This window comes from Lonchura striata, chromosome 2 (genome assembly GCF_050655825.1).
Source record: "Lonchura striata isolate lonStrDom1 chromosome 2, ASM5065582v1, whole genome shotgun sequence".
Classification (NCBI taxonomy): domain Eukaryota; kingdom Metazoa; phylum Chordata; class Aves; order Passeriformes; family Estrildidae; genus Lonchura; species Lonchura striata.
The window spans coordinates 66,059,987-66,076,797 of record NC_140704.1 but is presented as its reverse complement, the minus strand read 5'-3'; the positions used below and the strand labels follow the sequence as shown (position 1 = coordinate 66,076,797).

Below are 16,811 nucleotides of genomic sequence, written 5' to 3'. Positions count from 1 at the left end.
TACATTCTCTTGCTACACCAGGAACAGCATCCCTAGGAATCATGCTTTGCTATTTTCCTTTTTGCTTAATTCCTTTTCTCATTTGCAACTTCCATCATGAAACAAATCCCACCATTAAATTCTGCTCACATTTCATCTTGCTAATGGCAAAACTAACAGGCACCTCAATAAAACCAATGCAAAATAAAAGCATTCTGCTCATATGGAATTTTGGGATTTTCAACTACAGACATCCAAGAAATACCCATATTGCTGGCTACCAAAAATAAGCAATTGTAAGAAATGACAAATATAATTTAATAATGTTTAGTACAAATGGCAAAGTTTAAACTACACAATTTACTATTTCCACTAATTCCATATTTACAGGAGTGAATTGTGAAGACATGCTACCTATGAAGGTAACACCAAGGAAAGGAAGAAGTATTTCTTGCCTTTGAGTAATGTTTCCCTGAAACAGGGAAAGAGGCCTGACTATACTTCTCCTATAAGGGAGAGAGAAGCTGGTGTGGGAGTGAGCAAGGGGCTCCTCAGCCCCCAGGAGGTTTCAGGACCTCCCTCACCAGTGTTTAAGTTGCAAAGTTACACTGAAGCTGAAAGGGGAGAATAATGTTCTGGAACTGTTTGAAGCTACAGTGAAGAGATACAGATATGATCCAGTAATTAACTCACACTATAAAAGGTTCCTCCCTAAGAAACTGGAACACACATAACCTCCTAACCAAAATACAGCAAGTGATATGTTTAAAGGTTCCAGCCACAAAGGTGTCCTCTGGGCTAGTCCTCAAATATGGTGAAATACCATTGTGAGAGCAGAGCAGATTAGCTTTATAAATTGTGCAACAACATTTCAGCATAAGCAAAGGGAGACATCTTTGCCCCCAGGCACAGGGCTTGGACTTATCAGGAAGCTGTCTCATGATACAGTTTAATCTCAGACCTGAGAGCCTGCCAACCCTTGTTTGGCCTTGGGACAGGTAAAGAGTAAATGACAAGCTGCAGTCTGGTGTTGCCTTCCTGGCAGCACCTTTTTAAGTACCCTTGACTTCTGATGAGGTGTAAAGGATGTAACTGCCCTGCCAAAGGATGTAACAAGACCAAGAAATATCTTCTTTAGAGCAGTTTGGTCTCATTTAGTGCATCTAACATCTCAAGTGAAGAAAGTAACAACCAGCAGATTTTTAGACATAAAATCAGCATGTTTGATGAGGAAGACCATGAAAACCAAAAAGCAATAAACATCTGACAACTGAGGTAACACGGGAGCCTGAACTGAGACATTCCAACGTCCACATGCAAACAGGAATCGAATGCAACATTTCAACACATCTGAAAACATCTGACCAAAGCAAAATAGGATTTTTTTCCCCCAAAAAGAATTAATTTCCTGCCCAGCATGACACACATTAAATGAAACATGACATTTGATACTGATCAAGATTTCCTACCATTATGGTGTAAGAAACCAGGAGAGGCTGAACCACTGTGAAGTTTCATAAGACTGGACATTGAAAGACAGAGGAAAAGCAATGCAAAAACAGCAGACAATGACCACACAGATTATGGTTAATGCCTAACCACACACATTAAATGGCAACGTATGAAGATTCAGCAAGGGCATATACTACATAACTTTAAACATCCTGAAAAAAAAACTAAAATATTTGCTGTATTAAGTAGTCCTATGGCATTCACGTACTGGCTCTGCATTATAGCACTTTAACAGCCCTCTATTCCTAATCTACACAGAACCCTTCATACTAATCTAAGAAAAGTAATCACATTTTAAGTGCTGTTAAGATAAAGCACATGGACTATGAGTAACTGGTGAGACAATGCTATGGTAACTCACATCACCAGCAATCAGCTTGAGAACTTCTTCCTTGCTGGGCACCCCAAAGACAAGCAAAAAGACAGGATGCCTCCCTAAAGGCATATTAATGAGCTCCCAGTCAAAGCCAAAGCCTAAACCAGCTCCACCTAATTATCCATGTGAAAATAAAAGCTACTTAAATATAAATAGTTAAAGAAACTACACTGCCAGAAATTAACTAAAATAGCTCAGGGGCATCCAGAAATTTTCCTTGAGTGTCAAGCAATGTTGTCAACAGTTTCACAAGTACCTGTTTGTAATTTAAGGATGTCCAGCTGTTACTGGAAAGTCAGGATTTGGCTAGAAAATCATCAGAACAACTTCTACTTCTAACACCACTGAAGAAGAAAGGCCATGAAAACAATCATAGACAGGCTCATGAAACAACAGCCAGTTTAAGGGTTTTCAGCAGAGAGCAACTGCTACATGGTCACATGGGACACTGAATGCAAAATAGCCAAACACAACTCTGGGGAGAAAAAACAGAAATTAAAGGAACAAGATGGTTAACTAAACTATCGCTGCATGTAATGATGTTCAAACAGAACAATCTCCTTAGTCACATTCTCCAAATTTCTTTAACATAATCTCCCATTTTGAAAAGCAGGGATCAAATGGAGCAATTTCTATACTGCCTGTACCAATTCACCAGGAATGAAGAGTAGGAAAGAGCTCACACCTAACAACCTTATTTAAAGACAGAGAAAGGACTAGGAGGTTTGGCATAGAGAGTAGGAAAAGTCCCATACAGGAGGTCTTTCTTTTGGGACTAAATAGTGCTGTGAACTTAACAGAAGTAGAGTAAAAGTCGATTTGACTGAAATCTAGATGGGAGAAATATCCTAACCAACGAATATTCAGATTGTGGTTTTGTTGTGCTGCAGGTGGAAATGATGATCTCCTCAGGGTAGGTTTGCTTCAGTATCAGTGGGAAGCTCCCAGTTCTGAGACCTCCAATCTACTCAGAGTTCTTCCCCCAGCCTCACCTGCCCTTTATCCACAAATGGCACAGTCTCTCTTTTTGCCCTCTCACACATCTATACATTCAAGGAGATTCCTAGGAAAGGCTCCATGCAGGTCAGCCCATAAGCATACAGTTACTGGAGAGTGGTACATTTCATCCGACTCATCACTCATCCATTTTTATATTATATTTTCCCTTCTGAAGTAGATCAAAGGAAACTAACAACTCCCAGAGCTAAAGGAGTATCACGAAAATATGAAGAAAACCACTCATTACTCATATGCAAGGCAGACTATAAGGAAGCTAACAAGTAAAAACCTTGCATTTCCACAACTGGCTTGCTCCCAGCTCACATCAGCTAAAATTAGCACCCTATTGAATTCACTATGCGCGTGTGTAGGTATGCTCTCAAATTAGCCAGTTTGTTAGCTCAGCATCCTCCCACCACAAAAATGAGCTTGTTCTGGGCTCAGATTCTATAAAGTTGAAAGAAATCATTCTATTCATTAAAGCAGGACTTAGCTCAAAATGTTGCTGTGTCTGAAAACATAGCCACTGATCTAACAATGTACTGTACAGTGGATTTGGAATAGATACTTTCGATATACTATCAGGAAGATGCTCTTCCAATGATTGCTTTATAATGTTAATTTGTAAAATGCCCCTTTGAAAATTATACTTGCAGGTTGGAATCTCTTGCTGAACTATCACTCAGAAAATCTGCCATACTTGTCAGGAGAAGCCAAAATACTATCACTTTAATATCCCATTAATGTTTTAACCAAGTTCTCGTAATAGCTCCGAAGGATGAAATTTTCAATTTAAAACTGTAAATCTGTTTGTCTGCCTGTCAAAACAACACCAGCTCTTGCTATGTCTAGCACCAGCAGTGGATATACTGAGCAGATTTCATCTGCTAGTTGTCTCAACTAAATGTACTAACAGAAGAAAATTAAAATAGAAATAACAGATACAGACATTGACTCACAATGCAGGAGGTCTACAGGAGCCAGAAAACTTCCGTGGGTTAAGCTCATAATCTAACGTTGTCTCTCAGAGCACAGAACATGTAAACATCTCCATTTTTATCAGTTTGTCCCCACTGGCTAAGTGGGGGCATTAAAATGTACTTAACCGTTGAAGACAAGAGCAAGGAAAAATGAGCTTAAATGATATCAGAGACTATTTCTGTTCTTGCAGAAGTCAGGAGAGTTTTCTCACTGTTCTTTGTGGGCACAAACCCCAGTAATGAATGTGCTTGAAGACAGAAAGGACCTTTCAAGTTGTCACTGCCGTTATTAGCAGCACGCAATGTTCCTTCAATGTGAAAACATCAGAGATTTTAAGAATAGATGTGACTTTATGAAAACGTGAGATCTTGTATGACATGAGCTACAGACATGAATAGTTCCCGCATTAAGCCAATCAGAGATGTCTGGGCTGATGTAAATATTTTAGGAAGACATTGCCGTCTTGAATTAAAGCCTTATAGATTGACACACAGAGAACAATTTAAATAAACTAACTCTCAGATAGATGTATTGACATATTTAAATGCAGATACAAATACTTGATGAAATCAAATATCAGGAAAATGCATAAGTCAATTGCTCAAAATCTCACTGCTAAGTGGTAGTTTTGAACACTTGGAAAGTAAAAGCTAGGTAGTTCTGGCATATATAAAAAAAAAAAAAGCTAATCCTCTCACCAGCATTAAGTAACAAACACAACATTACTGTAATTTGCAATTTTTGAAGATTACATACTTCCATTTAGAATGACTGTATTTCTAGCCCATAGGGATGCTGAAGATAAGAATGAGAAGATGAGAAGGATCAAATGAAACTTTGGGTCTTGGTTATGTACCTTGCTCAAAAAGTAAGGCAGTTTCCGACAAATACAAAATGGAAATAAAATGTTTTGGACTAAGGATAGTACACTGGTACCACACAGCAGCAAAGAATCAGAGAGCTCCTGTACCTGCGAGCTTCCTGGAAAAATTCAAGGAAACATCTGAGGAGGATGACGTCACACTAAGCATGTAAATCAAAACATGTAAATTGTTCAGCATCACATTTCCAGATTTTTGTGTGATACCTCCCCTTCTCATTTCACTTCCTCTTTCCCTCAAGTGAAAGAATACAGTATTGATTGCACCTGTCTGGCTGTGTTCAATGCCAGGTGCCAAGTTTGATAAGCTTTTGAGCAACCCAGTCTAGTGAGTTTCTGTCCATGGCAGGGGATTTGGAAGAGGCTAGAACTAGATGATCTTTAAAGTCACTTCCAACCCAAACCATTCTACGATTCAGTGATGGCCTAGGGAGCAGGGCACATCACCAGCATGCAGTGCTCCCACCTGCTTTTTTGGAGAATGTAGTGGCAGAAGGCAGGAATGGAAGTACCTGTGAGGAAGGAAGAGGAGGGAAGGTACCTGGCTGCTCCTTTGGGGCCAGATGGTGGGCTGGTGAGAGTCATCTGTAAATTGGAACATGACAACACAAAAACAGCAGCAATCTTTAAGGTAAGATATAGGCAATGCTTTTTCTATCTAAGCAGAATGCTGGTATATTTATAATAATTGATTTCAAATTCCCTCTATAATTTTGCCAACAACATGCATTCAGGTAACAGGAGGGATGATAAAGTGGGGAGGGTTTGGGAAAATTCTCAAGATACAAAATATGTCTACCATGAATCTGCAGCAAAACATGTATTTGTGAACTAAAGTCTCATGTTCCCATTTATAAAGACAAATCTTCTCACTCAAATCTCAGTGCTGTTCAGTTTACTAGAAAAATAACGTTCTGGTTAAAAAAACAGCAGATGGGCAAACAAGGTAAAGGGCATTTAATTTTGGTTGCCTCTCCTCCATGCCAACACACTGCTTTGAAGGGACTGCAAGTGTGGGAGGGGAGCATATGTGCAATGTGGATTGTGCATCTCAGAGAGTATTTGGTGGTGAACGCAATCTCTCATTTCTTTCCTCTTTCTATGCACGACAGCTCAAAGGTCCACTCACTCCAGGGGTGGTTCCACCCAGCTATACTGGAACTGAAGGAAGCAAATGGAAACTCATGTTCTGCATGCAAACAGTGACTACAGAGCCACTCCACAAAACACTGTTTCAACCTTCAGGCTTCAGAGACAGTTCAGCACCCACTGAAAATGATGATGGAGGCTTCAGATGGCTCCATGACAGAGGCTGGAAATAAAGGTGTACTTCAACAGCACCCCAGAAGTTGCTTGGACCTTGCTGGAGTCCAAACCAGGGTTTTGAATGGTTCTGTTGAAGTGTTTTCTCAGTGAGCACTGGCAGAACCTCTGGCTAGTTGAACAATCACTGATCAAGGCAAGCAAAACTCTCGAATCTGCCAACAATGTTTCTGTATCTCAAAATAAATGTGAAGAGGCTCTACTGATATCAAAGCATAGGACTGTGGAAAGAGAGCTGATCTGGGTGAAATTCTGGTACTGTCACAGGGACAAACTGTGGTATCTATGAAAGAGAATGCTATCATCAAGACACATCTGCCACAATTGGCCTCTGGAATAAGTGAGAGCAACTTAGAAATTCAGCTTCACAGACTGAAAGTGAACAGCTATGTAGAGGATCTGAAACCGATGACACAAAAAAATGAACAGCTTAGTATTTAAATTCCTGCATCTCCAGCTGAAGACAAAAAACAAAAAGCTCTTTAAGGAATGTGGAAAGGATGGAATGAGAAACTACAGCAACTTGACTGATAGGCAAATGACAGACTAAAATAGGTGCTAAACAGACTTTAGCATAGACTCTTTAATTCAAGTGAGTACTCCATAATGAGTACTCACTATCACAACTGGCAAAGTGCAAGGGACCAACATAACTGACCTGGAAGTTAAGTAACAGCTTATTCCTTGCAGGACAGCCTGCAAGTCTAAACTCCAATGAGGCTGATGAACACATTCGTATCTCCAGTCCATTGCAGACCACCCTAGAGTCTGAGGACACAACAATAGCCATGAATGAGAAGGAGAACGAAGAAATCCATCTTCATCTTACCCAGAAATTTATCATTGATCCTTTTGGCTGTGACACAGCAAGAAGCAGTTACCCAAAATGATGGAATCCAAACAGCCTGAGAGACCCCAGGATTGGTAGGCATACAGAGTATATATCTGTATTGCCTAACAATGAGATGAGATGGTCCTTTTGGAAACCTTTAATCCATTTTCTGGCAAATCTTGGTGCTGCTACAGTTTGTCATCAACTTGAGTGCTTTGCATGTTCCCTGAACATCCAAAAGCAGAGAGAGAGAGATTTAGGTGGCAGTCAGCATTGCTGATACCAAGTATGGAGACAGTCAAGTTTGTTCCACTACTCCTAAGAACGCAATGGTGGTGTTGGTAGTGCTGGTGTACCTAGGACCCAGAGTGCTGTGACAGGCAAATAACTGCTGCAACGGTTAAAGCAGGAAACAAAATGCTTACAGCTATTCAGAGGCTGTAAGGATGACCAAATCAGATGCCTCTGTGGTGACCACAATCTGACAGAACTTGACTTGTCTGGAAGGGAGAAGACAGAGAGACATCCTTGGAATAGCTTTCTTAGGAGGATGGCCACTGGCAGATCAAAGATAAAGCAGCTGCATTCACCTGAATTCTTTCCAGTCCACAATATCCAGTCCCACACCATGGGAAACTTCAACTGCATTCTCAAGGAGAGATTTTGTGATAGTTCAAGCTCATCATCCCTTCCAGATTTTAAAGAACACCATGTGGAACAAGACCTCCTCTATCACACTAATTAAACCCTGTGCATGTCGCAGAAGACAAAATTCAGCCCTAAAGTGGGGCACACCCAGGGTGTAAAAGAGCATTGGGAGATAGCAGCAAAAATAAGGAGAAGCGCAGTTTCTCCTCCTGAAAATTCAGAGTAGTAACTGGGCAGCAGCACAGAGAAAACAAAACAAAATGAGAATTAGCCACCTTCCACACTTACTGAGCAGGAAGCTGAGCACAGCCCCTAATGAACATGTTTCTGGTCTCAAGTGGTTATTTGAATCAAGGCTATTTGAATAATTTGTGGACTATCACTTCAAAAAACAAAAAAGCAGTTGCAACTTTATACTAAATAACTAAAGTGTAAACTTGAAAACTGTGTCTGCCCATTACTGCCTCATTTGTGCTTGAGTCCTATTCCAATTTGCACTTAATTGGATTGCTATAGCTAATGGCAAAATGAGGTGTTAAATACATGTAGTCTGTAGTCAATTAAATTCAACTTAAATCCCAAACATGTATAAAGTTATGACTGATCAGTGCAAAGCTACTCAGCAGAAACTCAGCGCAAATAAACTTATGAAAGACTCCTCCCCACAAATACATTGTGCCACTGACAGCTCCTCTGACACAGCAAGACTTAACTTATGATAAATTCCACAAAATTACATTTCTTAATCATTTCAGATAGGAAATAAACAAATCTAAAGTGATCTAGATGAACTGAAAGCCAAAATAAATTAACTAAGGGGAAAAAAGTACAGTCATACTTCACACAAATCTGTATACACAGGATTGTGATTTACAATAACTTATGTGAATATGTGCATATTTTTGTTTACTTGTTTGGCTCATGTATTTTCTTTTTTCCAGCAGCCTTCAGAGTCTAAAGCTTCAAATAAATAATTTTGTTTACTTCAGATTACCAAGAATGTGATCTATTCAGGCCTTTAAGAAACTAAAAAACCCTACAGTGGTAGAGGACAGTTTTAATTTGAAAAGAGTAACTTTATTACCTCAGTTATTTCTGTATCAATTCAATGTAAAACTTTATTTTTCAATTTCCAGCCATAAAAATTTAGGCTAGAAGCCAAAAATTAAGTCAAATCTCTCTTTGATTCTGAGATGCTTGAAAGCTGAGTGCTACCACCACATAAATCTCTGTAACCCCATCCCTTTCAGAGTACATTACTAAGCTTATCCTAGAGAATTTATCTTCCTTTATGCAAAGATGTTGCTGGGCCACACGTGAGAACAAATGCCTGAAAGCAGAGGTTAGCTCGTCTTCAGCTTGAACACAACCATCACAAAAAATCATCCAGAGCAATATTAATTTTGTGAGACCATCAGCAACAAGAGCAGACAGCAATACCTTATGTGCCATTGGATGACAATACCACTTACCTATGATACACTAAATAGAAATACATAAGAAATGCTTAATAGAAGGTCTAATTTGTTTAAAAGTTGATGCAAAAATTTGAAGGCCTGCTATCAAGCCACTTATGTTTTATCTCTTCCACCTTTTATAAATACATAGAACAGTTCCGGTACTCGTATGAGATAGTTTATACCAAACATCTTGAAATATGAAACCATGTACAAATTTGGAGAAAAAAAAAGCTAAGAAAAATATGGACAAGATTTATAAAATCGTGAAGGCAGTGGCTGAGTGTAGAACTGTTATTTAACGATTCAGAGTGCTTGAGCTAGGGCTGTTTCCTGTTGAAAATGGAAGGAAAATTGGAAATTGAGGAGAAAAAAATAAAATCTTGTATTTTTAATGTTATTGCTAGTGAACTACTGCAACTTGCTGCCAGAATATGTTGGGTGCAAGAAGCATTTGATCAACTATACTCATAGATAACAGCTCCATGAGTATCTAGATAATAAAGGGATGAGGCAGACATCTCTAAATTCAATGTGTGTGGACTTCATACAGGGAAGATGCTAAAGAAAGTGGCCAGGCTTATGTGGTGTCCTTAAACAGTACATCCCACTCCCTCCCTTGGAGGCCAAATGCTAGGCCAGATAGACCCTGCTGAGATCCACTTGGGTATGTCTTCTGCTTTCTAATCTTCAAAAGGTTTTGAAGTTCATTGTTTTGAAAGATAATAAACCTTCCAGGACAGAGCATCAACAATTTACAGAACTGTTCACAGATGTGTCACAGGCCAGATGGGCAGCTCACCGCCACTGAAAGGTGAATGTCAACCCAGAAAAAGCCAAAGCACTGACACCAGATACTAGAAAATATCTCATCTGCTAAATCCAGCAGCTCAAGAGAAGTGAGGCTGCTGCTGCTCCATTCCCCCAGGTCCAACTAGCAGTAAGGCTGAAAATATTTTCCCGAGAGGGACATAGACACAGATCAAACACACAAACCCCCATACATATGTACATATACATACAGATGGACATACAGGTCTTGGACAGACACTCTGAGCACTCCTACCTCATCCTGCTCCTTGATCTGGCTAAGCAGGGCAAAGGTCCACTAATGGAAATATTTCTATGTACCAAAGGTGGATCTCACCAGTAGCTTGGCTCAGCCACCCATGGATCCCAGACACCTCAGTTGCTGCACCTGGACATATTAGCCCTCTGGGTTGCAGCCCCACCCCAGTTACTGGCACAGAGCATTACACAACCCCCAAAAGCTTTTCCCATGCATCCCCTAATGCGTTCTACACTCCCAGCTAGCAACTCTTAGTCCAAAAAGTGAACTGCAGAGCTGTTCCTTGACTCCACATGGTGACAGTTTCACTCCTGGACATGGGCTGGAGCTCTGCAGGTACAGGCCTGGGAGGAGACTGGGCAGGATCACTCTTTCTCTGAGTCCTTAACCTGGGTTTCTTCCTGTCCCTTTGCTCCTCCAAGCTGTGGACATGACCCCTCATGCCTCTCCCATGATGGGCCCAGTCATAACCTGGCAAAGTTCTGTTTGGGCTCCCCACTCTGTGTCTGGGCATCCCCACGGTATGCAGATGAGATTTATCACACAACCAAACATGCAGTCAGCCATTCTTGAAATGCAACGACTTTGCACCAACTTTCTAAGCTCTAACACAGAGATTACATCTGCCACAGGTCATCTGTTTCTTAAAATAAGATATGATGATCAGTCCGCTTCCTCAGCATGTGCTGGAAACGATCACATATTGCTCACCATAAACTGAGTATAGTTGTTAATGATTAGGTAAATCACATAATGACCCAAGGATTAGCACAGGCTGTGGTCAGCAATGTTCATGTCCCTGATGCTACAGCTTCAGCAATCTCATCAAGGTCAAGGCAGCTACTTGACTGGTTAAAACAAAGCCTTTGTGTCTCAGCTGAAGTGAGACATTACAGACAGGGCCCCTGATATGCAGACAGACATGCCTGGGGCCTCATCCAGTGCCCAGTCCAGCCAAGTCTTTCCACTGACACAGGAAGGCTTTGGACCAGCATCTAGAATGACAGTATTTTGCTTATTTTCTGTTTTAGTTTTTGGGTGTTGTTATTACCTCTCTGTTGGTCTTCTGTTCCATTAAGTTGTTTTTGTGCTTCTTCAATTTTGTCTGCAAGAAAGAGAGGTCACTATTAAAATACAAATATAAAAAAGGCAAGATTGTAGTAAGTAATTTATGAAATCAGTCTTGAAATATCTGTTTATATTTAGGAGTGATATCATTCATGTGCAACTATGTGGTACATTATGAGTAATACAACCATATAAAATTTTATCATGTTTTACCAGGGAGGCTATTGACTTGTTAAATTACATGGAACCACAGAAAGAAAAGCACTGGCACTGGATCTGCAGTTAACAGCTAATCCCACTGTAGCTTCCTACCATCTATAATAATGTGTGCAGTCAGGGGACTCTTTGGAATAGGTATTATGTTGCATTACAGAGTGTTTTAATACAGTTTTGAAAAATGCTGTTATAGCAAGTCAATGTTGCATTAAGCATAGTGAGAAGAACAGCAAACAGGATTTGCTAAGTGAAGCAATGGAGCCAATAGTCTCATAGGAGAGCACAAGGGGCGAGTGGTAGCCCCTATCTTATTTCTCAGTGAAACAACCAGAAATTCCCACACACAGAGAGCAGAAGCAAAAGGAGGCCCTGAGTCTTTACTCCCAGTCTGTCTTTGCAGTTCACCTGCTGCCCCTTAGACACACTGGTGTTGGAAGGAGAGTTGTGTGTTGCACAGCAGGTCCCATGGAAAGAGGGGTCCTTGTTCTACATGTGTGCACGTTTGCATGTGCAGAGCAAGAAGCAAGAAAAGGTGCAAATGGAGTGAATAAAAATTCGAAACCAATCATCTTTTGATAGCAAACAATCCTCTGAGTGGGTTCAGGATAAAAGGTTATCTTGGTAAGAAGCAGCAGCACTGGGAAAGGCTGAGGTCTCTCTTGGCATTCTGAGCATCAAACTATGGCCTAACTGACCAAGATCTGAGCTTGGAACATGGCCTTCAGATGTAAACAATCATATTCTAAAATACCTGTGAAAACCTTTTTTCCTGGTATTATTTTTTTTCCTCTTTTCCCCTGGTGGGGTCAGTTTTTATTGAACTAAATTGAAACAACAGAATACAACTGGATTCATCCTAAATCTCTCAGACTCTATTGGTGCAACTCAAGAAATGCCAGACTTCATGGCTGCCATACACAGGAGAAGGATGACAGCCCTGCAAAGCCCTCACCTTTTCCTTTACATGGAGGCTTTACTCAGTCTGACTTTTACTCAACCTTGCTATACAACACAAGGTTTCAAAAAACGGCTCTTTCCTCAACACAATTCTTAAGAAGTGGGTTTAAATGAATTCTCTATTATTTATCATGTTGGAACTCAAGCATTTTGCAATCATTTATTCACAGTTGAAGTCTGATATGGTTTCTTGATTATTTCCTCCATAGAACCAATTAATTATAACTGAATCAAACCATTCTTGCAGCTTTTAAGACTGACTTTTGTCAAGATCACTCTAGTTCTGTATTTCTGTTTTTCAGAACAAGTACCAGGTTTCCTTTCTCATTAAATTTCAGTAATTTTTCTGCTGTACATTGTCCCATAGAATGAACCAGAACATCTCACAAGGGTGCTAACTGAGCAGACTCCCAAAGCTTCTAATGAGAAAAGACCACCATGGCAATTTTAAAAGCCAAACTTCTTCCTGCTTCCCCTGGAGTTAGTGAGACATACATACATATTTAACAAAAAGTCTTATCACATTTTCTTTTGTACTTTTCTTTTGACTTTTGTACATTTTCTTTTGACTTACTGGCTGCTGAAGACAAACACAAATCAAAAAGATCACAATCCTTAACCATCTCTTTACCAAGCCAGTTAAGCAGGCTTACTTTAAACATAGAAGATTCGATATTTAGTGCTTTCCTGGGTTAAATACTACAGCTGAAATACTAAATGTATTCATACATTTTTTTTCTGTATAGGAAGGTATTTAAATAACCATTTCCAACAACAAAAAAAAAAAAAAAAAAAAAAAAAAGAGGAAATGTAAACAAAGCATCTTTTATATACGTGTGCCACTAATACTACCAGAGGAAAATGTATCTTGCAATCTTACACAATTTTTCCAGACTGTTGCTTTACAGAAAGGTGACAAAATAAGCAACTTACAAAGTTGCAGGACAGCCGATAAAATATATGAACACACAGGAAAAAAAGAAATATCAACAAATTACCCATGCAAATGGTGCTGCAGGTTTTAGCAAAAAGACAACAAGAAATCAAATCAACAGTTTGGCTCTCAAACTCATGAGAGTTCCCTATGCTTAGAGATATATTTAATGCAGAATATATGGTGTTTCAGCTCTCAGAGTAAATGTTTTGTCATGAAAACTTACACCTAATTACATAGATAACTGTAGTTTTATTATTAAAATTATCTGCATATATCATATAAATGCTACAAGAAATATATATGTTTAAATTCACAATCCCCCTACTTTTTAGAGAAAAATTACTTAAGTATTTTGGAATCACACTACATGAGATTGCCAGAAAGATTAAAGGCTTTGATTTCCTTAACTGAATACTCTGTCTTTCTTATTGGAAAAAAAAATCAGTTCCTATCAGTAATTCCCAACCATTTCTTGGTCAGACTGTAATCCCAAAGAAAGAACCACAGATAACAGAAATAATAGCTAGGTAAACAGGTAACTGGTACACAGCCAGAAAGCTTCCTACACTTCCTGCCTCTCCTGATACATTTTCCCCAAGGAGTTATTTTTGCTGTGTATATTTCTTCATACCTATGGCAGTATTTCTGTGTAGAACAGTTTTGAAAATTCTGAACACTGAAGAATCTTGGTGTTGGTGCTGGAAACCAAAACCAGTGATCTGGACTGTAAATGACACATGGGTAATAACACCAGTTTGGGGATAAATGCTTTGTTAGGGTCTACATCCTCCTAATGGCCAGCATATCACATGCTACCTTCTCTGGCTATTGCACTGAGGCATGTCCAAACCATCGCACAAAATCTGCAGCAGCTGCTTCCTGCCCCGCTGCATTTTACAGCTACAGATCCTACACAGGCAATTGCCTGGCAGACCGCTGTGTTTCAGGCTGGAGGGAAGAACTGGGTTATCCCTAAGGGCCATGGAGCAGGTGGCAAGAGCAGGCTTACAGCCAAGTACCCCAGCAACACCAAAAGGCAGCCTCCCCAGGTCTTCTGCCAACTCCCACACCAGCAATAACTTGCTAACAAATTTATATTATCCAGACATTGTGTGCCATTAAATTAGTTGTATGTCAAACATCTTAAGTAAAATTATTTCTGATAACATCCCACATTCTGTCATAATTATATAGGTGCTCTAATGGTGCACACCTTTGAAAACGCTTTATAAGAAAAAATACAATACACAAAAAATCATCTGTAAAGCCCAGGAGGAATGGAAAACCAAGAACTCCTCTATTTAATTGCAAATAATATTACCCAATCCAATAATTGTTTGGTTTAATATTATTTAAGAATTAAATCTGTGATACTGTCTAACCTGCACATTTTGCAAAGGAAACATTTCCTTATCACTGGAATATTATCTACTTATGCTAGGATAAGAGAAAGACATTTAACTAATGGGAATTTCTAATACATGGTAGGTATGGCACTATCTTAATTTCCCCTAAGTGCCAGAATATTACATATCTTGACTACTCTCCTAACGGCCCCAACCTTCAGCAGACAGCCTCCTTGAGCAGCACACATCTAGAAGCAAATGATAGTGATAGACACACTGTCATTGAAGATGGGACACTTCTCACCAAGCACTTACTAGAGGGGAAAATGTGGAGGCACAATGAAAGAGAAAATCATCATGTACATCACTGTAGAGAATGGAGATTCCATGTGACAGCACTGCAACAAGCCACAGAGCCAGCACTTGGCCATCCCAAGCACGTGCATGCCACAAAAATGCAAATCAAAAGTAGCATAATGTAATAGTTTTATTTATACATTTTATATATAAATAATATATACACACACATACCTGCATATGTGTAAAATGAAACAACATGCACAATGGTTTTCCTTACACCAGCATGAAACCTTTTCTTGTTATTCCCCATCACAGCTCTCCCAGCAGGTATCTGCTGTGTGGAAATACCATCAAATTCCTTGAGGTTTTAAATATGTAATGTAACTGTGCTTTTTAGGAATGCAAGGAAGGAGACTGGCATGCAGTAAAATACGCTTCTTGTTTTACACACCTCCCGCTGTGATAGATCATTACAAGGATACCAATAGCCTGAATTAGATATGGTGGCACTGCGGTGGGGTTTTAAATGAAAAAATAAACCAGATTTTTCAACAGCTTTACACTTTACAGTCTCTATTTTTGGTATTCACTAAGAGCTAAATCTTCACAGATTTTAATTAATTCATAAATAAAATGTAATTTACAGCTTATTTTTCCAAAGAGATTATCCAATTAATGTATAAAACCTTGAATACGTCTAGTATTCTATGTATCAGATATGCATTACAAATTTTCAGAGAGATTTTAAAGGCCTTACTTAGAGGGTCAGTTAAGGAAAATAAAGGCTTACTAATTTCAGCAGCAAAAGCAGAAATACTGAAAAGCATAAGGTTGGCAAAGTATAAAACCAGTAACTTACAACAGCACTTTAAGCTGGAGCACAATGTATTTTCTAGTAGGGTGTTTGCAGGTTTTGTTTTTTTCACCTCTCTGTTTCTGTTTTTTTTTTTCTTTTTGCTCGCAAGTGTCCCCAGAGCAGCCTAATGAGATGACTTTGTCCTGTTGAACAAGTCACCCGCCCCATAGAGGAAGACCTACTTTTAAGCCTCCAGGAAAGCTTACAAGGGAGTGGTTGCTATAAATTCATTAAGCTTTAGCAAAGCATCCAAACAGGAGGATTTTTCATTGCACAGATTTATGTGTGTCTGTATCACTGTAAATAGGATAATTTTTTGGCTTCTTATTTAAGATGTACAACTGCTGCCCTGAAACAGTAAGTGTTTTGTTGCATTTGGGTTTTTAATCACAAATACTCTGTTTACAAGTAAGTGGAAAATTATCAGATTTAGACCATTTTGGATGCTGAGAACAGGCTATGACATCAAAACTTTTAAAAATACAAGCATTATATCTTGCCTAAAAGGCTAGAGTTATATCTTCAAATATTTAAGCAAAACAACTGGAAGGAAAATATCAGCATATTTTTTCCCTTCAGTTAAAGACAAGAACAATTCTCAGGCCTTAGGCCTGAGTCATCCTAAAAATACCTCCTGCAAAACAGCTTCAGATGGCAGCAGATTCTCTTCTTGCTTTCTCATAAATCACACTCTCTCTTACCTTGCTGCATCAGAAGACATTTGAAAAGTAATTTAGAAAATCACTTTGCTTTGGTTTTAAGATGGACACAAAGAAAATTCAATTATTTTTTCTTGCATTGATCATCTAGACCAGGGGCAGAAAAGAAAATCAAAGTGACAAAATATTCTTCAGCTGAAGTACATTAATGCAATCAGTCTTTATGCACTGAGAAGCATTACTGAAAACAATTGTCAATGGGATTTTATTTGAGGGGGAGAGAGGTGTACACAGCTTAAGAACAACACTGATGAAAGTAACAAATACTCCATTTTGCATCCACTACTTAAATTCAGAGAGCAAGTGAAAAGAGGTTGAGTCCCTGCATGAAAATCTCTGTCTTCAGACTATTGAAA

The 16,811-nt window shown here is 39.2% G+C and overlaps 1 protein-coding gene across 17 annotated transcripts in view; it reads right to left on the bottom strand.

Annotated features, from left to right (window-relative positions):
* HIVEP1 (HIVEP zinc finger 1) overlaps window positions 1–16,811 on the bottom strand; it is a 129,213-nt gene that overhangs the window by 46,083 nt on the left and 66,319 nt on the right. For 16 of the 17 annotated variants that reach the window (XR_014952708.1, XR_014952707.1, XM_077785791.2 and 13 more), the window contains one exon: window positions 11,108–11,161. The exons of the other annotated variant lie outside the window; for it this stretch is intronic. Coding sequence is in view for 14 of the 16 variants with exons in the window: in XM_077785791.2 (XP_077641917.1) it covers window positions 11,108–11,161 (54 nt within the window). In the remaining 2 variants the exon portion in view is untranslated. The remainder of the gene's footprint in view (window positions 1–11,107; window positions 11,162–16,811) is intronic. 17 annotated transcript variants of the gene reach the window in all.